This window comes from Sceloporus undulatus, chromosome 6, assembly GCF_019175285.1.
Source record: "Sceloporus undulatus isolate JIND9_A2432 ecotype Alabama chromosome 6, SceUnd_v1.1, whole genome shotgun sequence".
Taxonomy (NCBI): Eukaryota; Metazoa; Chordata; class Lepidosauria; order Squamata; family Phrynosomatidae; genus Sceloporus; species Sceloporus undulatus.
The window spans coordinates 129,743,415-129,759,263 of record NC_056527.1 but is presented as its reverse complement, the minus strand read 5'-3'; the positions used below and the strand labels follow the sequence as shown (position 1 = coordinate 129,759,263).

Below are 15,849 nucleotides of genomic sequence, written 5' to 3'. Positions count from 1 at the left end.
ATGTAAAAACAAGCAAATCACACGTTAAGATGGAAGCATAAAAATCAAGCACTGGAGCATTTGAGGCTCCCTGGATACCCTGTGTCTGACCTTAGGGTTTGCAAGCCTTAAAACAGAGCTACTTGACAAATTACAGCAGGAGGTTGCAGAATTAGCACATTTAATTAAATCTCTCTGGGGTTGAAAAAGAATTTTATGCAATCCCTACCAATGGAGAAGGAAAGAGGAAGGGAATGGACACTTCAGGCTGGGATGTAAATAGGCCACAATTTGAGAAAACTTATAAACAGCAGGACAACTTGGAATGAAGAGGCCTGATCAGCAGTGAACTTTGGGCTCTTTTATAGCTTTTGATTCCCTGTGAGTTGTCTTGAAGGATTCATCCAAACATGTAGCTATATTTGTCTATATCAGTATGCAAAGGGATCTTGTAGCACCTTTGAAACTAAGGAGCTTATTGCACACACATTTAACCCTGTGTTAACTGTAACGGATGTAGCCAGGACATGGGATGCGGGTGGGAATTATCACACTTAACTCACAGCTGATTCTGCCAGCCAAGTACAGCCCAGCTGCATCCTGGTTCTCATGATATGTCCAAAGTATCATAGCATAAATTAGTCCAAAGGAGGGAGACCAAAATGGTGAAGGGTATTGAAACCACGCCCTATGAGGAACGATTTAGGGAGCTGGGGATGTTTAGCCTGGAGAAGAGAAGGTTAAGAGGTGATATGATGGCCTTGTTTAAATTCTTGAAGGGATGTCATATTGAGGAGGGAGCAAGCTTGTTTTCTGCTGTTCCAGAGACTAGGAACTAGCAATGGATGTAAGCTACAGGAAAAGAGATTCCAGCTCAACATCAGGAGGAACGTCCTGAGAGCAAGGGCTGTTCAACAGTGGAACACACTCCCTAGGAGTGTAGTGGTTTTTAAACAGAGGCTGGATGGCCATCTGTCGGGGATGCTTTGATTTAGATTTCCTACATGGCAAGGGGTTGGACTAAATGGCCCTTGCGGTCTCTTCCAAATCTATGATTCTATGAATCCATACTTTGGGAAAATGAGCACAAACACATCAGTAGGGGAAATGGATACAGTATTTAAGACAAATGTGCACAAATTTATATGTGGAAGGGAAGAATATTTCTCATAACATAATACAGAGTTCAGACAGGACAAAGATGTTAGTGGGATTCAGAGAAATGCTATGAAAATGAAATGGGAAGCTTTTCACATCCCTGCACATCACTGTTCTATTGCGGCAATACATTCCATAAGTTGCTGGATTGTCACCAATAGTCAACAGGTGCTGCATTAAACATACTTCCACCCATTGATTTAAATGTGCTCAATATGTACTTAATTTGTTGGCTGTAACCAATGCACTTTCTGTTAAACTGGCTGTTTGCTACTTTATATCTTTTTATTCCTGAGCCAAACTCATATTTTTCAACCTTTCCTCCATAGAAATGAAATCAGTCTTATTACTTTACCACCACAAGCATTGTGATTTATGCCTATAAGAACCATATATATATATATATATATATATATATATATATATATAAAATCAAGTGAACTGGCAACTTTATATCTTGTAATTCCTTGCCACCTCCCCAGGTCTTTATGGCTTTCCAATGGACTGTTGCCAATTAATATGTGATATGGAAACACTGACAATCTATTTCAGGAAGTTTTCCCTGCATTTGCTGCGTTTTAAGTATTCCTTAGCTGGCCAATTACTCTCCTACTTATTCCTCTTGTTAAAAAGGAGGTTTGGCTATTTTAGAATTATTCTGTGTTTTTTTTATTCACTCCCAGGGCAAGTAGTTTTAATGAAGTTAGAAAATGTATCTACAATCTTGTTAGAAAGAGCCCTTTGCCATCTCACATACCTCTTTCGTTAGGAGAAAAGGGGGCAGTTCTCCTATTTCAAGTTTAATTTTTTTTTAGGCCAAATGAAAATTATTCTGTAGCGAGTGCCAGCAAAATGGGAGATCTCAGTCCAGGGTAAATTAGAATCGCCTGCGGAGGATGACTGAGCTAGAACGAAGATGAAAAGTCAAAGCAAAGAGTTGATTGAATATCCAGAAGTTATGGAACCAATGATATCTCCCCCCCCCCCCCCAAAAAAAAAAGTCATGTGAGGAACTAAGGAAAAGATCTGCTTTTGGGGCAGCCATCCTAAAAATATGCAATCCAAAAATGGCACACATAAAGGCATACACTGATATTAATACAGTGGCTTCCTGTGCAAGGCAACTGAAGGTATTTCCAGCTACTCTGGTTCTCTCATTTCCAATAATGAGACATTGTTAGGGTTATACATGGGCTACGTTTGCAATTGGACTATGCAAATATGGAATTTTGGCAGCAGATGTGGAATTCAGAGCCTTGAGGAAGCAAAGACTTCCACTTCCTTTTAAAATTAAGTTTCTAGCACTCATGTCTATGATGATACCTGAAATGATTACATGCAGTTAATACATACCTCAGCTCATTGGTTTCAATAGATTAAACTGTGTACAGAAGTGAGTAGGAAAAAGGAAACCAATTGGGACTTTCAGTGGTTATTCGTGTTTTAGTACTCTTCATAATTTATGACATGGCAATCAAAATCAACTGTATACAATGTTGTACATTTAGGAACACATGAAGTTGTCTTATACTACTTGCACAAGACAAGATAGATTAGGTTAGTAATGTCTGCTGTGACTGGCAAAAACTCTCTAGGTTTTCTTCTTCCCACAAGAAATGATATATAATATAATGTATAAACACACACACATATATACACAAATACGAAGGGATGTATACACTTGTATCCATATATTTATTACAATTATTTATATTATCAATTATATATTATAGACTCACACAAAAAACTAACCTTCTCATCAGTAAAAAATTTTTTGCAAATATTAGTGTTGGATATGAGTTTCTGAGGATGAAGGAATTACTATATCAAATGCATTTAGCATTTTTGCAGTCCTGTGTTTATCAGTCATGATCGACAAGCAGAATCCCTATCACGAGTGCAACAAAAAAGGACCATGGCTGCAATGCATGGCGAAGTGTTGGTTTGATCCATGACAGGCCTGTCAAATCCATTCATGTGTGTGTGTGTATCTATAAGATACAATTGATAATACAAATAATCCTAACAAATATATGCATACAAATGGATATATCCACACACATGCATATACACAGGTGATATTTCTGTCTTACACATTCATATTTTTTTCTCTGTGTGTGTATGCAGTTATGGAAGTGACTGTCGGTGTGTGTGTGTATGCGGAGGCAAAGTGAGATTCATACCGGAAAAAAATATTAAATTGGATATGGGATACTCCCTCGAGACTTTTAAAAAATGGACAACAATAATCTGGTGACTAAGAAAAATGATCTGTTTCCATTTTGTCCTCTTAGAACAACTCAGCCAAGTGACTTCTCAGAGGGACTCATTAGCATCTCTCACCTGTGTCAGGAAGGAGGGGGAGACAACAAATAAGCCCTTAGGGATCCATTAAATTAAATCCACTAAGAACAGAAGGTGCTACAAAGAAATGCACAGACCAGGTTTCTCTGCGGAGAGCAAAAAGGAAAACAGAGGCTGGCTACAGTTAAATTAGTACTTAACTTATGAACATTTTTGAATTTGTTTAGTCAACCGCTATGGAGAAAGTGGAACCAATGGCTACCAACAGTTATAACGTATGGCTGTTATGGTATCAATACATCGTACCTGCAATGCTGTGCAAGTGTATTAATGTAGAAACACGTTTTCCAAAGAAGGCAAAGTTTCAAAATGGAAATACAACATGAAAAGCAGTCTTAGAATTCATGTTACTATCTTTATTAAACTGATTTTGCCACTTTGTACATCCTGCAAAACTCAAGATATCATATAACAAACACCATCAGCACAACTATTTTTTGTAATTAAAAAACACAATAATAGCAATATATTTTGAATAAATCAATAGCACTCTTCTCTACAAAAAAAAAAGTCTCATTTCAAGGCCAGAGCATCACAAAGTGATTGTCAGACTTTCTGCCACCTTATGAACTGGCTCTCATTGGTTTGGCATACACAGGTTGCAGGATGTGATGGATCAAAAGCAAGAACAGGCATCCCACGAAAACCACAATCACGATGGTGAGTAGGACAAAACGGCCAATGAAGAAAGTGTCCACAATCTGAAGGAAACATAAAGTTTGTAAATGACTCATGCAGCAGAATATCTCCTTGATGACAGTCTTAAGAAGCAAATAATACTGAAAAACCTGGAGGGATGCTTGTTCCCATATCACCCTCTTTGTGGGCTGAAGCCATTGGCAGAGGCTGTCTTCCAGGTAACCTTGACATCTCAGCTGAGTCAGGTGGCAATGGGGAAGGGTTTTTTTCCTGGGCCTTGAACTGCCAACCTGCCGATCTTGCAATCAACAGAGTCAGCATCTTAACCACTTGAGCCACCGCATATTTGATACTGTTAAGTATCAAATAAAATTTTATTAACATGAATAAATACATTTTTAGTTTCTTTCCTAATCATCTGCCAAAACTCCAAGGATTTTGCCTTTTTTTGGCAACAGCTGCACAGAGGAATGGCCTTCATTGAGATATGTACAACTTTAACATTGCTTGCCAGTTAGTCAACCACCAGAGCGTTTGGCCCTTTAGCCTTCATAGGAGACTGTAACTGGGCCCAGTAAATAAAGACATAGTTGGGCTAAGGTAGGGAAATACTGAAAAGAAGCACAGAAAATGATGAGTCCCTGTTTAACCATGGCTTCCTGAGAGCAGTTAAAAAGATTCACATTAGAGATCTTGTATCACACTGATGGAACAAGTGTAACCTTATTCTTCCCTCTCCCTCTCACATTCTTAACTTACCAATCTGACACTGGGGTACCCCCATAGATAGCCATATAGTGACTGGGAAGAATGTGGGGAGGTCATGCAGCCCCTACTGTGTTTCAGTGGCCAGTCACAGGAAGAGAATGGCATCTTCCTGGAACTCCAGAATGATGCCTTATTCTTCCTATGGCTGCCTGCTGAAAAAAGGCAGTTGCCGTCTGACTTTTCTCTCATCTTCCCCGCTGCACTAAATGGCTATGGGGGTTTGGGAAGTTATAAATAAGGGGTGTGTGTCATTGCAGACATAGGTACGAAACACCTACACCCACAACCATTAAAAGAAACTTGGAGACATAATTTGATAATACATCTCCATGTCTCAACAACAAGACACTGGCCAATGCGCTAAACTCTTAGGCTTTGGTTCTGGCTTTATTCTCCATTCTCTGGGAGATGTCTCACCAAATGCAATAAACTTTATTCTCCCATCAGAGTACCTTTCATTCATGGAATTAATAAATATAAAATGAAATCTTTTAGAAGTTTACTTCCATGTTCATTATGGCTTGACATTTGCAATAAAGCGTTGTGTCTGGTAAGCATGTTGGTAAGTATGTTGGATGGATGTTGGCTGGTTATTCTGCATTTGTGCACTGTCCACACAGATATCACTGAACTACGGAGGGCAGTCTGCTCGTCCAATGTATGTAGGGATGCAAATGTATGTAGGGCTCCAGGACAGAGGGGGAGATGTGAAGTTAAAATTTGTATCCTTAAGGTTCTGAGTAGCCATTACATCAACAATAACAACAACAACAACAGAAAGAATATAGTTGTGGGACACCCAATCTGCTCCCATTCAATCAATAAGACATGGATTCCAAAGCTGTCTTCCTAGCTCCTGAGAGTGTTCAACATACTCAGCTTAAAGCAAAGGTGAGCTTCATGAAACAGCATTAACACAAGTGTGACCTTGCCTTTGCTACAGAACAAGTCTCCTGTGGGTGCCATGTTTGCTTGTTCAACACGCTTCACTTTTTAATTAGCCAATTAGCAGGCATTGGGTGCTGAAGGCACAGAGCATGTATTATTGATACCATATTGTGCTGGACTGCTGCTGAGGTTAGTCCTCAGAATCCTCAGAATTAACTCTTTTGTTGTACAGACCTCTTTTTCTCATACGCTGTACCTCTCTGTTTGCTTCCATTGCTGCTCCTGAAACTAATTCTGCAGCATGGACCAAAGCAAATCCAACAGGGATACATATGTAGGGTACAAGGAGATGGGAGAGATATTATACAGGAGTCTGTCTGCAAGTATCTTGATGACAAAGCAGTCATCAGTAGGAGCCAGCTCAGGTTTGTCAAGAACAAATCCTGCCAAATTAATTTTATATCTTGTTTTATTCAGGTCACTAGCTTAGTAGATGGTGGGAATGCTGTGGATGTCATTTATCTGGATTTCAGCAAATCATTTGATAAGGTCCCCCTAATGTTTTGATTAGAAAATTGATTAAATATAAAACAGATGGGATTAACTGTCAGATGGAACCATAACTGGTTGGAAAATCATGTCAAAGAGTTGTTATCAATGGCTGTGCTTCAAACTGGAAAGAGGTCTCAAGTGGAGTGCCTCAGGGTTCTATCTTAAGGCCATTACCCTTTAACATTTTTTTAATCAATAATTTAGTTTGAAGGAAATCCTTATCAGGTAGGCAGATGATACAAAATTAGGAGGGGTGGCTAACACACTAGGAACAGAATTCAAGACCTAGGCTTGGAACAAAGGGGCCAAATGAAGCGGCTTCTGGACACTTTGGGGGTGTGGCGTTCAAACAACGCATGCCTCCAACACAGCCAGATGCCACACTGAGGCCACACTCTGGTCCTCTGGACCATGGAATCATAGAGCTGGAAGAGGCCATTCAGTCCAACCTGATAGGAGCAAAAATGAGCTGGAATAATCGGGTTCAAGGCAGTTCAGATTGGGCCCTGTATCCATGGCCTGCTTTGGGAGTGAGCCGTGGGGTCAGTAAGGTCCGGACTCGCTTGCAGCTGGAGCAGGCTTGGGCCACTCTTTAGGGGGCTGAGGGAAAATTTAATTGGTTGGGGCATAATGTCCTCAGTTTGTAGCTACACCCCTATCTATTGAGACATTACAAGAAAAAGAAACTATTCTCTGTTAACCCCATCCTTATGGAATTTCCTGTTCCAGGAGGTATCCATCTCCTTCTCTCTCTTTTTAAAAAAGGGCCTGAAAGATCTTGCTCTACCAGGCTGCATTTAACTGATGTAGACCCATCTTTTATGATGCATAGCATGTGGCTATTTTAAATGTTTTATGTTGTTTCATCTAACTATATTTTATATTTCATTCCCTCAAATTCTTACTTTATAAACTGCCTTGGAAGGTGATACAGAAATATTTTAAACAAACGCCAAATAAATACTGTAAGCAAAATGCAACACATCTGCATATCTTGCAACAACAGCACATTGTTTGTCCTATAAACTGAAAAGCAAGACAAGACAGTTCTTTCGAAGAAAGGTAGAGCTGTCTTAAGACAGCTAAGGCAATTTCCCTTGCTGTTTGAATGTAGTGATAGTGGGGTCCATATGGAGGAATGCAGCCAGGGGGGAGCCTAATGCCAGAAGGCTCAAAGCACTCCCAGTGCTGAGGAGGAAGGGGACAGAAGAACCGTTTTGTAATGAATGTGGAGTTTAAATAATTAGAAATGGGGAACCTCTGGGAAGAAGGAGAATTTCCTCTGAAGCTGATCCATGAGGAAACCAAACGGCTGGTGATGGAAATTCAGACCATTTTGGAGAGTTTAATCTAGCAGCAGGGGAAAAGCCTTGAGGAGGAACATTTGATTATCGGTGAAATCTGTTGGAGGTAGCACCTGCAAGTGTGTTTTTTGAGAAGGGAAAGGATTACAGCTGTCCCTAGAGAAAGGGCTTGTGGGTGGGTGGGGAGTGAAGGAGAAATGAAGCACTCTTAAAGCAGCCGAGTGTCAGCACCAAGAGAAAGAAAAACAGCTCCTAGCACAGAGCACAAATTTTCTCCATCTTATTGCTGTTTGGGATGATGGAGGTCTGTTGGAGTAGAATGTAAAAAATGCAGAGCAAAAGCATAAATGAAGAAACAAATGAAACCTGAATAACCAGAATTGGACCAAGAAACACATGACCCACCAAATACAGTATCAAAGTTAAAGTGGAAAACTCAGTGACTATATTATAAACTTTCAATTTACACAGAGACTTGAGTAGTTAGCTGACTGTTGATTAAGTTGACTATAAATTAATAGTTGTTAGGTTGACCTGTCAGCTATAAACCAAGGAATTTATTAATGCAAAGGTGGGGAATGTGTAACGCTCTAAATGTTGTTGGCTTGCAACCTTATCAGTCCTAACAGACGTAATAAGCAAATAATGAGGGATCCTGGGGGTTGCAGTCCAACAACAAAGGGGCACACAGTTCCCACTCGTGAAGTAATGACAACTTGCTTAACATTTAGTAGGTGAAGAATAAAGGAGCACTAATCCATCCACTCACCACAAACTGTGGCAATAACCACTAGTTTAGATGGTGTAAAAGCATATTAGACAAATTCGCAGATGATACATCTATCAACTGTGATAGTCAAACAAAATATGCTGGTGAATACCAGTTAGGGGAGTGGGGCAACAGGAAGGGGAGCTACTTGCGTCTGAGCTTATCCTAGATGTATTTGGTTGGTCACTGCAGTAAACAAGATGCTGAATTGGACCTTTAGTATAACCCAAAAGGCTTCTTCTCATGTTCTTATATGACTTTCTCTGTAAGGAGATGAAATTGTGGGAGAACTAAAAATGATGTATGAAGAACTGATAGAAAAACAAGCCCAAATAGAGAGGTAAGCATTCCTGAAAAAGAAACTGTCTATACTGGCTGGCTACCAAAAGTTCTATCAAACTACTATCATAGTATATTGGCTATGCTACAGAATCAATGAAATAAAATTATATGGATTTGGTGATAGCTTAAGAATTTATCTTTCAGACAGCAATGGGAAAAGTGTAGCTTTCCAGATGCTGTTGGATTGTGAATCCCATCATTTCTTAACACTGGCTGTGACAGCTAGGACTGACAGGAGTTGCAGACCTGCACTGGGATAGCCACATATTCCCTGGCATAGCTATAAGGTGAATATAAAAAGAGATTTTTTAATCAGATTAAATACGCATTTCCTGCAGCCTTCTCCAATCCAGGGTCTTCCAGAGGCATTATACAACAAATCCCATCATCAAAATCAGTAAGATCAATGGGTTTACATCTAGCGATAGAGTTGTGTTCCAACATATCTGGAGTGTGCTGGGTTGGGGATGACTGAGCTAATACTACAGCTATTTACCACAATGCTACCAAACTCTCTCTCTACACACACACACACACACACACACACACACACACACACACACACGACATGGCATTTACAAACCATAGAGTTACGTGAATCTAAATCCAATGAGCTCATATACTGAGAAGGAAAGAATCAAAGGAAGAGTGTGATAGCTTCTCCTGTCTTGCAGCCAAAGTTTCCTGTTACCATGCAAGAAACTTCTAGCTGCACGCTTGTATACTTATATGTCTATGCACATGAAACCAGACATTTTTTGTGCATCTTCTCATGGAAAAATGATTTCCCTAATGAATGACCCAATGAGGAAGCAGATTCACTTTACAAACAAACCTCAGTGTAAAGGCATTTCCCCTCAGAGTCTGCTGTAAGGTACATAGTATAGTGACTTTGGTGGGTAATTTCAACATTCCTTTCAAGGCTTCTTTTTCCAGTCCCCTCCGCTCCCCTCATGTCTGTGGAGGAGGAGGGAAACCTAGCTTAATCTGATTTTGTCCCCTTTTTTACTCTTCAGTCCTAGCTTGTCTGGAACAAACAGGGGGAAACTAATTTGGAATTAAATTTCTATTTTTGTATTAGATATCACTAATATCAGGGAGATCCTAGCAAAGAGGAAAGCTACCTAATTGTAACACAGGCACGTTACAGACGGGCGCAAGAGGTCCGTCATCGTGCCGCGATTACGCGCGAGGGGCGGTGCTTCTGGATGCGCCTTGCCCCTCGCACGTAATTGATACGTCAAAATGGCGGCGCCCTATCCAGATGGGCGCTGCCATCTTGACGTAGCGGACACTCTGCGTCCACACGTCCCAACCCGGAAGAGGCGTCGCGAGTGTGCACTTTGGCACTTGCGACGTCTCTTCCGGGTTGCCGGAAAGAGCGCGATTTCCGCGCTCCTTTTTTGCAGCACGGAGGAATTGCGCGGTTTGGCTGCTGCGGCTCTTCCGCGCTGCAACCGGCAGCAGCCCAGGACCGCCCCTTTGGGGCGATCTGTAACGGGCCACAGTTAACACCAAGAAAGTCACATTACAAGCTAAACTAAGAAACACAAGTGCCTGAACCAATCTTTATCTGATATCTATTCAAGTAACAACTGTTTGAAGCAACTGTTTTAATAAAGTTCACTTTTTATTTTAATAAAAGCTTGTCTTCATTTAAAATATATCCACATGACCATTAATACACAACTCTTATAATACAAGGGCCTGTTACAGACTGCCAAAATAAAGCTGCTTCGGGTCTCTTTGGAGATATGCTATTTAAATTATGCATGGGCCCTAAGAATCCGGAAGCAGCACCAAAGCTGCACTCCAGTGCTTAGGAATGGAGCGTGACTTTGGTGAGACCTCCAGACTCTTAGGACCCATGTATCATTTAAATAGCATACCTCCAAAGAGTCCCAAAGCAGCTTTATTTTGGCAGTCTGTAACAGGCCAAGGAGATCTTTTAAATCATCCATCTTGGTTTGGTGACAGCAGTGGGGAAAGAGACCAGGGTGCTGTCATTCCAGAAATAATATAGAAGTGATCAGAGAAGTGTGCCATGCTTAATTTTTGCCATGTTTATTGCTGTGTTTGAGCATAGGTACGTAAAGGTAAGATGATGGGGTTTGATGTTGGTCAGGTTGGGGGAAGTAAAGCTTGTGTATTAGGTGCAGCCTAATAAACAGATGTGTGGGAAGGAAGTATGAGCTGCCAATTGCCAAGGTTGTTCTTGTGTTCTTGTAGCTCAGTACAGAGGGAAAATAAGGAAGGGCCAGACCTGGGAAAAGAATATGTTTTGAACTGCTGACAAATGGGGTGAGAGTATTTGTAATGGGTGAACTGTTTGAACTAATTATACTGATGAAACTGGGGAGAAATTACTCAGTCCTGACAACAAGTATATATTGTGATTTTCTGTTTGCTAAATAAAACTTTACTGAATCTCCTGAAGCATTGTGTTTCTGAGGAGGAGTTAGCCTGTGCATTATAGGCTACGTTACAGTAGGTGGCTGTAGGGTGACTTTACATTACAGGTAGAATTTAAAGATATAGCCATGTTAGTCTGTAGAATCAGTACATAGAGAGATCTTGTAGCACCTTCGAGACTAACTGAAAGAAAGAAATTGGCAGCATGAGCTTTGGTAGACTTCAGTCTACTTCTTGCATCTGAGGAAGTAGACTGAAGTCTACGAAAGCTCATGTTGCCAATTTCTTTCTTAACATTACAGGTAAGTGCACTTTACAGTGGGGTGGCTGTCCACCCAAAACACATGATGCTCAATTGCCAATCATACTCCTAGTTCTTTAGCAATTTTTGGAGGCAGCATCATTCTAACTGCTTTTCTTTTCTTTCTTTTCCCCTCTCTCACTCAACAGCAAGTGAATTGTGGTAGCAGCATTTGTCTTCACCTGGGAAATGGGCAATTAGTTGACCACTTATGATGATGTATTTTGTACACACACCCTTTTATGCAAACACTCAGACCATTTGATCTATAAAGTGTCAGTTTGCAGTGTAACCTAAATTCAAAATGCTTAGTGAGAAGAACTATGAACAGAGAAAGCGGGAACAACCTTTACCTTAATTTCTGTAGGTGGTGCTGGCAACTCACTTGCGCGAGGGAAAAATATCAGGACCAATGTGATTATCACAGCCGCAAAGAAAACCAGAATTACCGAAAACCTAGAGGGGGAGAGAAAGAGAGTATAACACAGTAATCATCACTAAGGCTCGAATCACACCTAGTCAAATGCATTTGCACAATTAAAGTGCGACAGCTGTACACATTCTTTGTAGAGATGTCATATTTGGCTATGGTAACACATACCCTAGTTACATCCCATTTGGATTACTGAAATGCAGTCTACATGAGACTTCAATAATATAGGAAGAGGCCACTGTATAGGAAAAGAGATCCCACCTAAACATTAGGAAGAACTTTCTGACAGTAAAAGCCTTGGAGTGTGGTGGAGTCTCCTTCCTTAGAGGTCTTTAAACAGAGGCTGGATGGCCATCTCTTGAGAGTGCTTTGGTTGTGAGTTCCTGCATGGCAGAGGATTGGGATGGATGGCGCTTGTAGTCTCTTCCAACTCTGTGATTCTAGGTTGGCCTTTTTCACTAAAATAATTTATTTTTAAAAATAATTTTATTGAAAATAAACATATAAAATACATACGATAACATTTAAACAAAATGCTTGCTGGCTTTCCCTTACAACTTGAGAAAAAACCAATTATAACCCTATTATAACCTCTTTCCCTCCATAGTACCCCTCATTGCTAGTAGCTCTGTATAACAGAGGTTTGCTTTATGGATGGTGGAATCCGTGGATACAGAATCGGTGGATATGGAGAGCCAACTATTTGGTGCTCTACAATAAATTAAATGCTGTAAAATATATCCAGAATAGATCAGAAGCTGGTTATTGACTCAGATTTGGTTTTGTTTGCCACCAAAAATCATAGAATCATAGAGTTGGAAGAGACCGCAAGGGCCATCCAGTCCAACCCCATTCTGCCATGCAGGAAATCCAAATCAAAGCATCCCCATTGACAGATGGCCATCCAGCCTCTGTTTAAAGACCTCCAAGGAGGGAGATTCCACTAAATCAATTTAGAATCTCCTGTAAGAAATCATTAAAGCTACTACTTTGAGCTCACTGAATTTATCATTTAATTAATGATAGAACCCATCCACTCCTAAATCTCCGAAGACTAGATGGCTAGAAACGTAGAGTTGAACAAGGCCTTGCTTGCAGGTCATCTAAAGAAAACTCAGACCTAAACTAGTCCCAGTGGAAGGCTGTCCAGCTTCTGCTTGAAGACGTCCAGGCAATTGGTTCCATTGTTGAGTTGCTCTTAGCTGCGAGATATTTCCCCTTAACGTTTACCACAAAATCCACACGGTTAGCAGTTTCCCCTCCAATTACTTTCCCAGCAGGAGAAATCGCCTTACCTAGCGAGTCCAGAAGCTCTGGATAACACCACGCAGAGCAGCAAGGTCAGTACCCAGAGCAGTGCTAAAATGAAGACTCCTGGCCCAACGCCAAACACTGTGCCAGGCATCCTGCAAGGCAAGAGAGATCATGAAGCCTCCGAAAACCTCTCCCAAGCAAATCTGGGGGTTCTGATGTCTGTGGAGTTATGATGATGATGACGACTCCTTAGGAAAGATGATTTTCACTAGGGTCTTCTATTCATGGAATGGGCCGTTTATTAAAAGAATGGATATGCAGTTGCTCCAGGTGTGGCTAATAATAGGTGATGGTGAGCTTTCACAGCTACCGCACTCGCATGAAGGCGACAATACAAAATAGAGTTAATTGTGCTTAAGCAGTTGTTGCCACATCATGGCAAGAATTCTGTTAGCGACATCCATAAGCATAAGTTTCCATTCTGGATGCAGATGTCCATTTTCAGGCACTAAGGGGGTGGGTATCCCCTTCCTCCTTCTGCAATGCCCAAAGCCCCCCATGCTTTAGAACCATAGAGTTGGAAGAGACCCCCAAAAGGGCCCTGATCCAGCCCAACCCCATTCTGCCATGCAGGAACTCTCCATCAAAGCATCCCCATTGACAGATGTCCATCCAGCCACTGTTTAAAGACCTCCAGGGAAGGAGACTCCACTACACTCCGAGCCTTAACTTACTGTGAAGCCCTTGAAGCCTCCCTGCACATCCATTACATGCTTTGCAATGACTATGTGGCTACATTGTCACTGCCAGACTCTGACAATGACCGCTTTAACTCTTATGTGGCTCAAGGCTATGGAATTCTGGGAGTTGGAATTTGTTGAACTCCAACTCCCAGAATTCCATAGCCTTGAGCCACATAAGAGTTAAAGCGGTGCTAAACCGGGTTATTCCCTCAGTGTGGATGCATCCTTTGACTCTGGAGGCCAGGGAAGGCGCCCCAGTGACAGCAGAGCTGGGCGGGAAGGCGACGGAAGGCAACCGCTGGGAAGGAGAGGGAAGCCGGCCATACCTTTCTCCACCTGGACTCCAAGAGACTGGAACCCCATTTCCCTCTTGGAAGGAATCCCGCTAGAACGCCTGAAGAGTTTTATCCAATCACAGCGAGGCTTCTATTCAGCGCCACTCAAAAAAGACCAATAAACACCCTCGTTTCATTTCTCCGCCTCCGGTTACCATGGGCAACCCTAAAGCCCTGGTAAAAAGAGGCGGGCCTTTCCGGAATCGTGCCCGCTGATTGGTGTCCGGTGATAGACATGAGCCGCCCTCCACCAATGGAGGCCGAGGAACACGGCGGCCTTGTTTTCTCTCTCTCTAATCCAGTGGTTCACAAACTTTAGTACTTTAGATGCTGCTTTTGGACTTCAACTCCCAGGAGACCTGGTTGTTGGCCTAGCTGGCTGGGGCTTCTGGGAGTTGAAGTTCAAAACCTCTGGAGGGCCAACGTCTAGTCAGAGGGCTTGTTCCTTCCAGGCTCTGTTTCCACCCCTTTCCCACAGTAATACAGACAAGATCTAGAGCAGTGGTTCCCAACCTTTAGTCTTCTAGGTTTTTTGGACTTCAACTCCCAGAGGCCCCAGCTAGCTTAGGCAGTAGTTAGGCATTATGGGAGATGAAGTCCAAAACATATGGAGACGAACCAAAGTTTGGGAACCACTGATTAGAACTTTAGACATTAACTTTTCCCCCCTTAAAGCATTATATTTTGTCTTATCCTGCTTCAGTGTAGATTGTATTATTTGGTACAAGTGCTATTTTGTGTTGTTTTGATTGCAGTTGTTGTTCATTTTGTATCTTTTGCCCGTATTGATTTTGAATACTTTTCTTATGCGCATTGTTACTTTTCGACAGAAATAAAGATTATTTATATTCCCTTTGGCCTTTATTTTTTGTCTTTTCAGTCTTATTGTTTCAACACTTTTGTTGAGCCACATTGGTGTTGAGGGTTGCGGCCTAAAGCAGGAATTATAATGGAAAGACTGTTGTTTACGTTTGTCAGTGTTCAGCTTGTACACAATTTCAACAGGAGAATGTGCAGGGTGGGGAAATAACATTGAAATTAGTCCAAAATAAAGACCTTTATTGCTATGTGCCTTCAAATTTGCTCCAGTTAATTCGATATTATTAGAGGCTTTATTAGTACGGTTGCTTTAGAAAATTTGCTGCTGTCCTACTTTTAGGCTGAGAGATTGTCACTTTCCCATGACCATCCATGGTTGAGTGGGGATTTGAACCCTGGTCTTCTGGACTTCTAGTCCAATACTCAAACCATCATACAATGCTAGCTCCCAAAGTAATATGATGCTGTGGGGGGTTGTATCCTTCTCAAATGTGTGCCACTGTAGGTCATGACTCCATTGTTGTTACATGCCTTCAAGTCTAAATTATGGTGACTTTCAAGTCTAACTTGTGGCTTAAGGAGACTACGTGTGAAAGGCATCTAGGAGTCCAAGTAGACCACAAGCTGAACATGAGTCAACAGTGCGACGCGCGCGGCAGCTAAAAAGGCCAATGCGATTCTAGGCTACATCGATAGAAGTATAGTGTCTAGAGATCAAAGGAAGTAATAGTGCCACTCTATTCTGCTCTGATCAGGCCCCAACTGGAATATTGTGTCCTGTTCTGAGCA

General features: G+C 41.5%; 1 protein-coding gene across 1 annotated transcript; it reads right to left on the bottom strand.

Annotated features, from left to right (window-relative positions):
• Nucleotides 1–3,836: 3,836 nt before the first annotated feature.
• Nucleotides 3,837–14,349, bottom strand: TMEM218 (transmembrane protein 218). Its single transcript, XM_042475159.1, has 4 exons — nucleotides 14,233–14,349; nucleotides 13,205–13,315; nucleotides 11,830–11,932; nucleotides 3,837–4,202 (listed from the first exon to the last, which is right to left on the bottom strand). Exons 2-4 carry the CDS (start codon nucleotides 13,312–13,314, stop codon nucleotides 4,065–4,067), a joined length of 351 nt encoding a protein of 116 aa, XP_042331093.1. The 5' UTR covers nucleotide 13,315; nucleotides 14,233–14,349; the 3' UTR covers nucleotides 3,837–4,064.
• Between the last annotated feature and the right edge of the window lie 1,500 nt (nucleotides 14,350–15,849).

Excerpts from the sequence above, each read along its gene's own strand:
- TMEM218 (XM_042475159.1), bottom strand. The coding sequence starts at position 13,314 with ATGCCTGGCACAGTGTTTGGCGTTGGGCCAGGAGTCTTCATTTTAGCA. Across the intron at positions 11,933-13,204 it reads AGAGCTTCTGGACTCGCTAG|GTTTTCGGTAATTCTGGTTT; the intron begins GTAAGGCGATTT and ends CTCCCCCTCTAG. Across the intron at positions 4,203-11,829 it reads CACCACCTACAGAAATTAAG|ATTGTGGACACTTTCTTCAT; the intron begins GTAAAGGTTGTT and ends TGTTTCCTTCAG.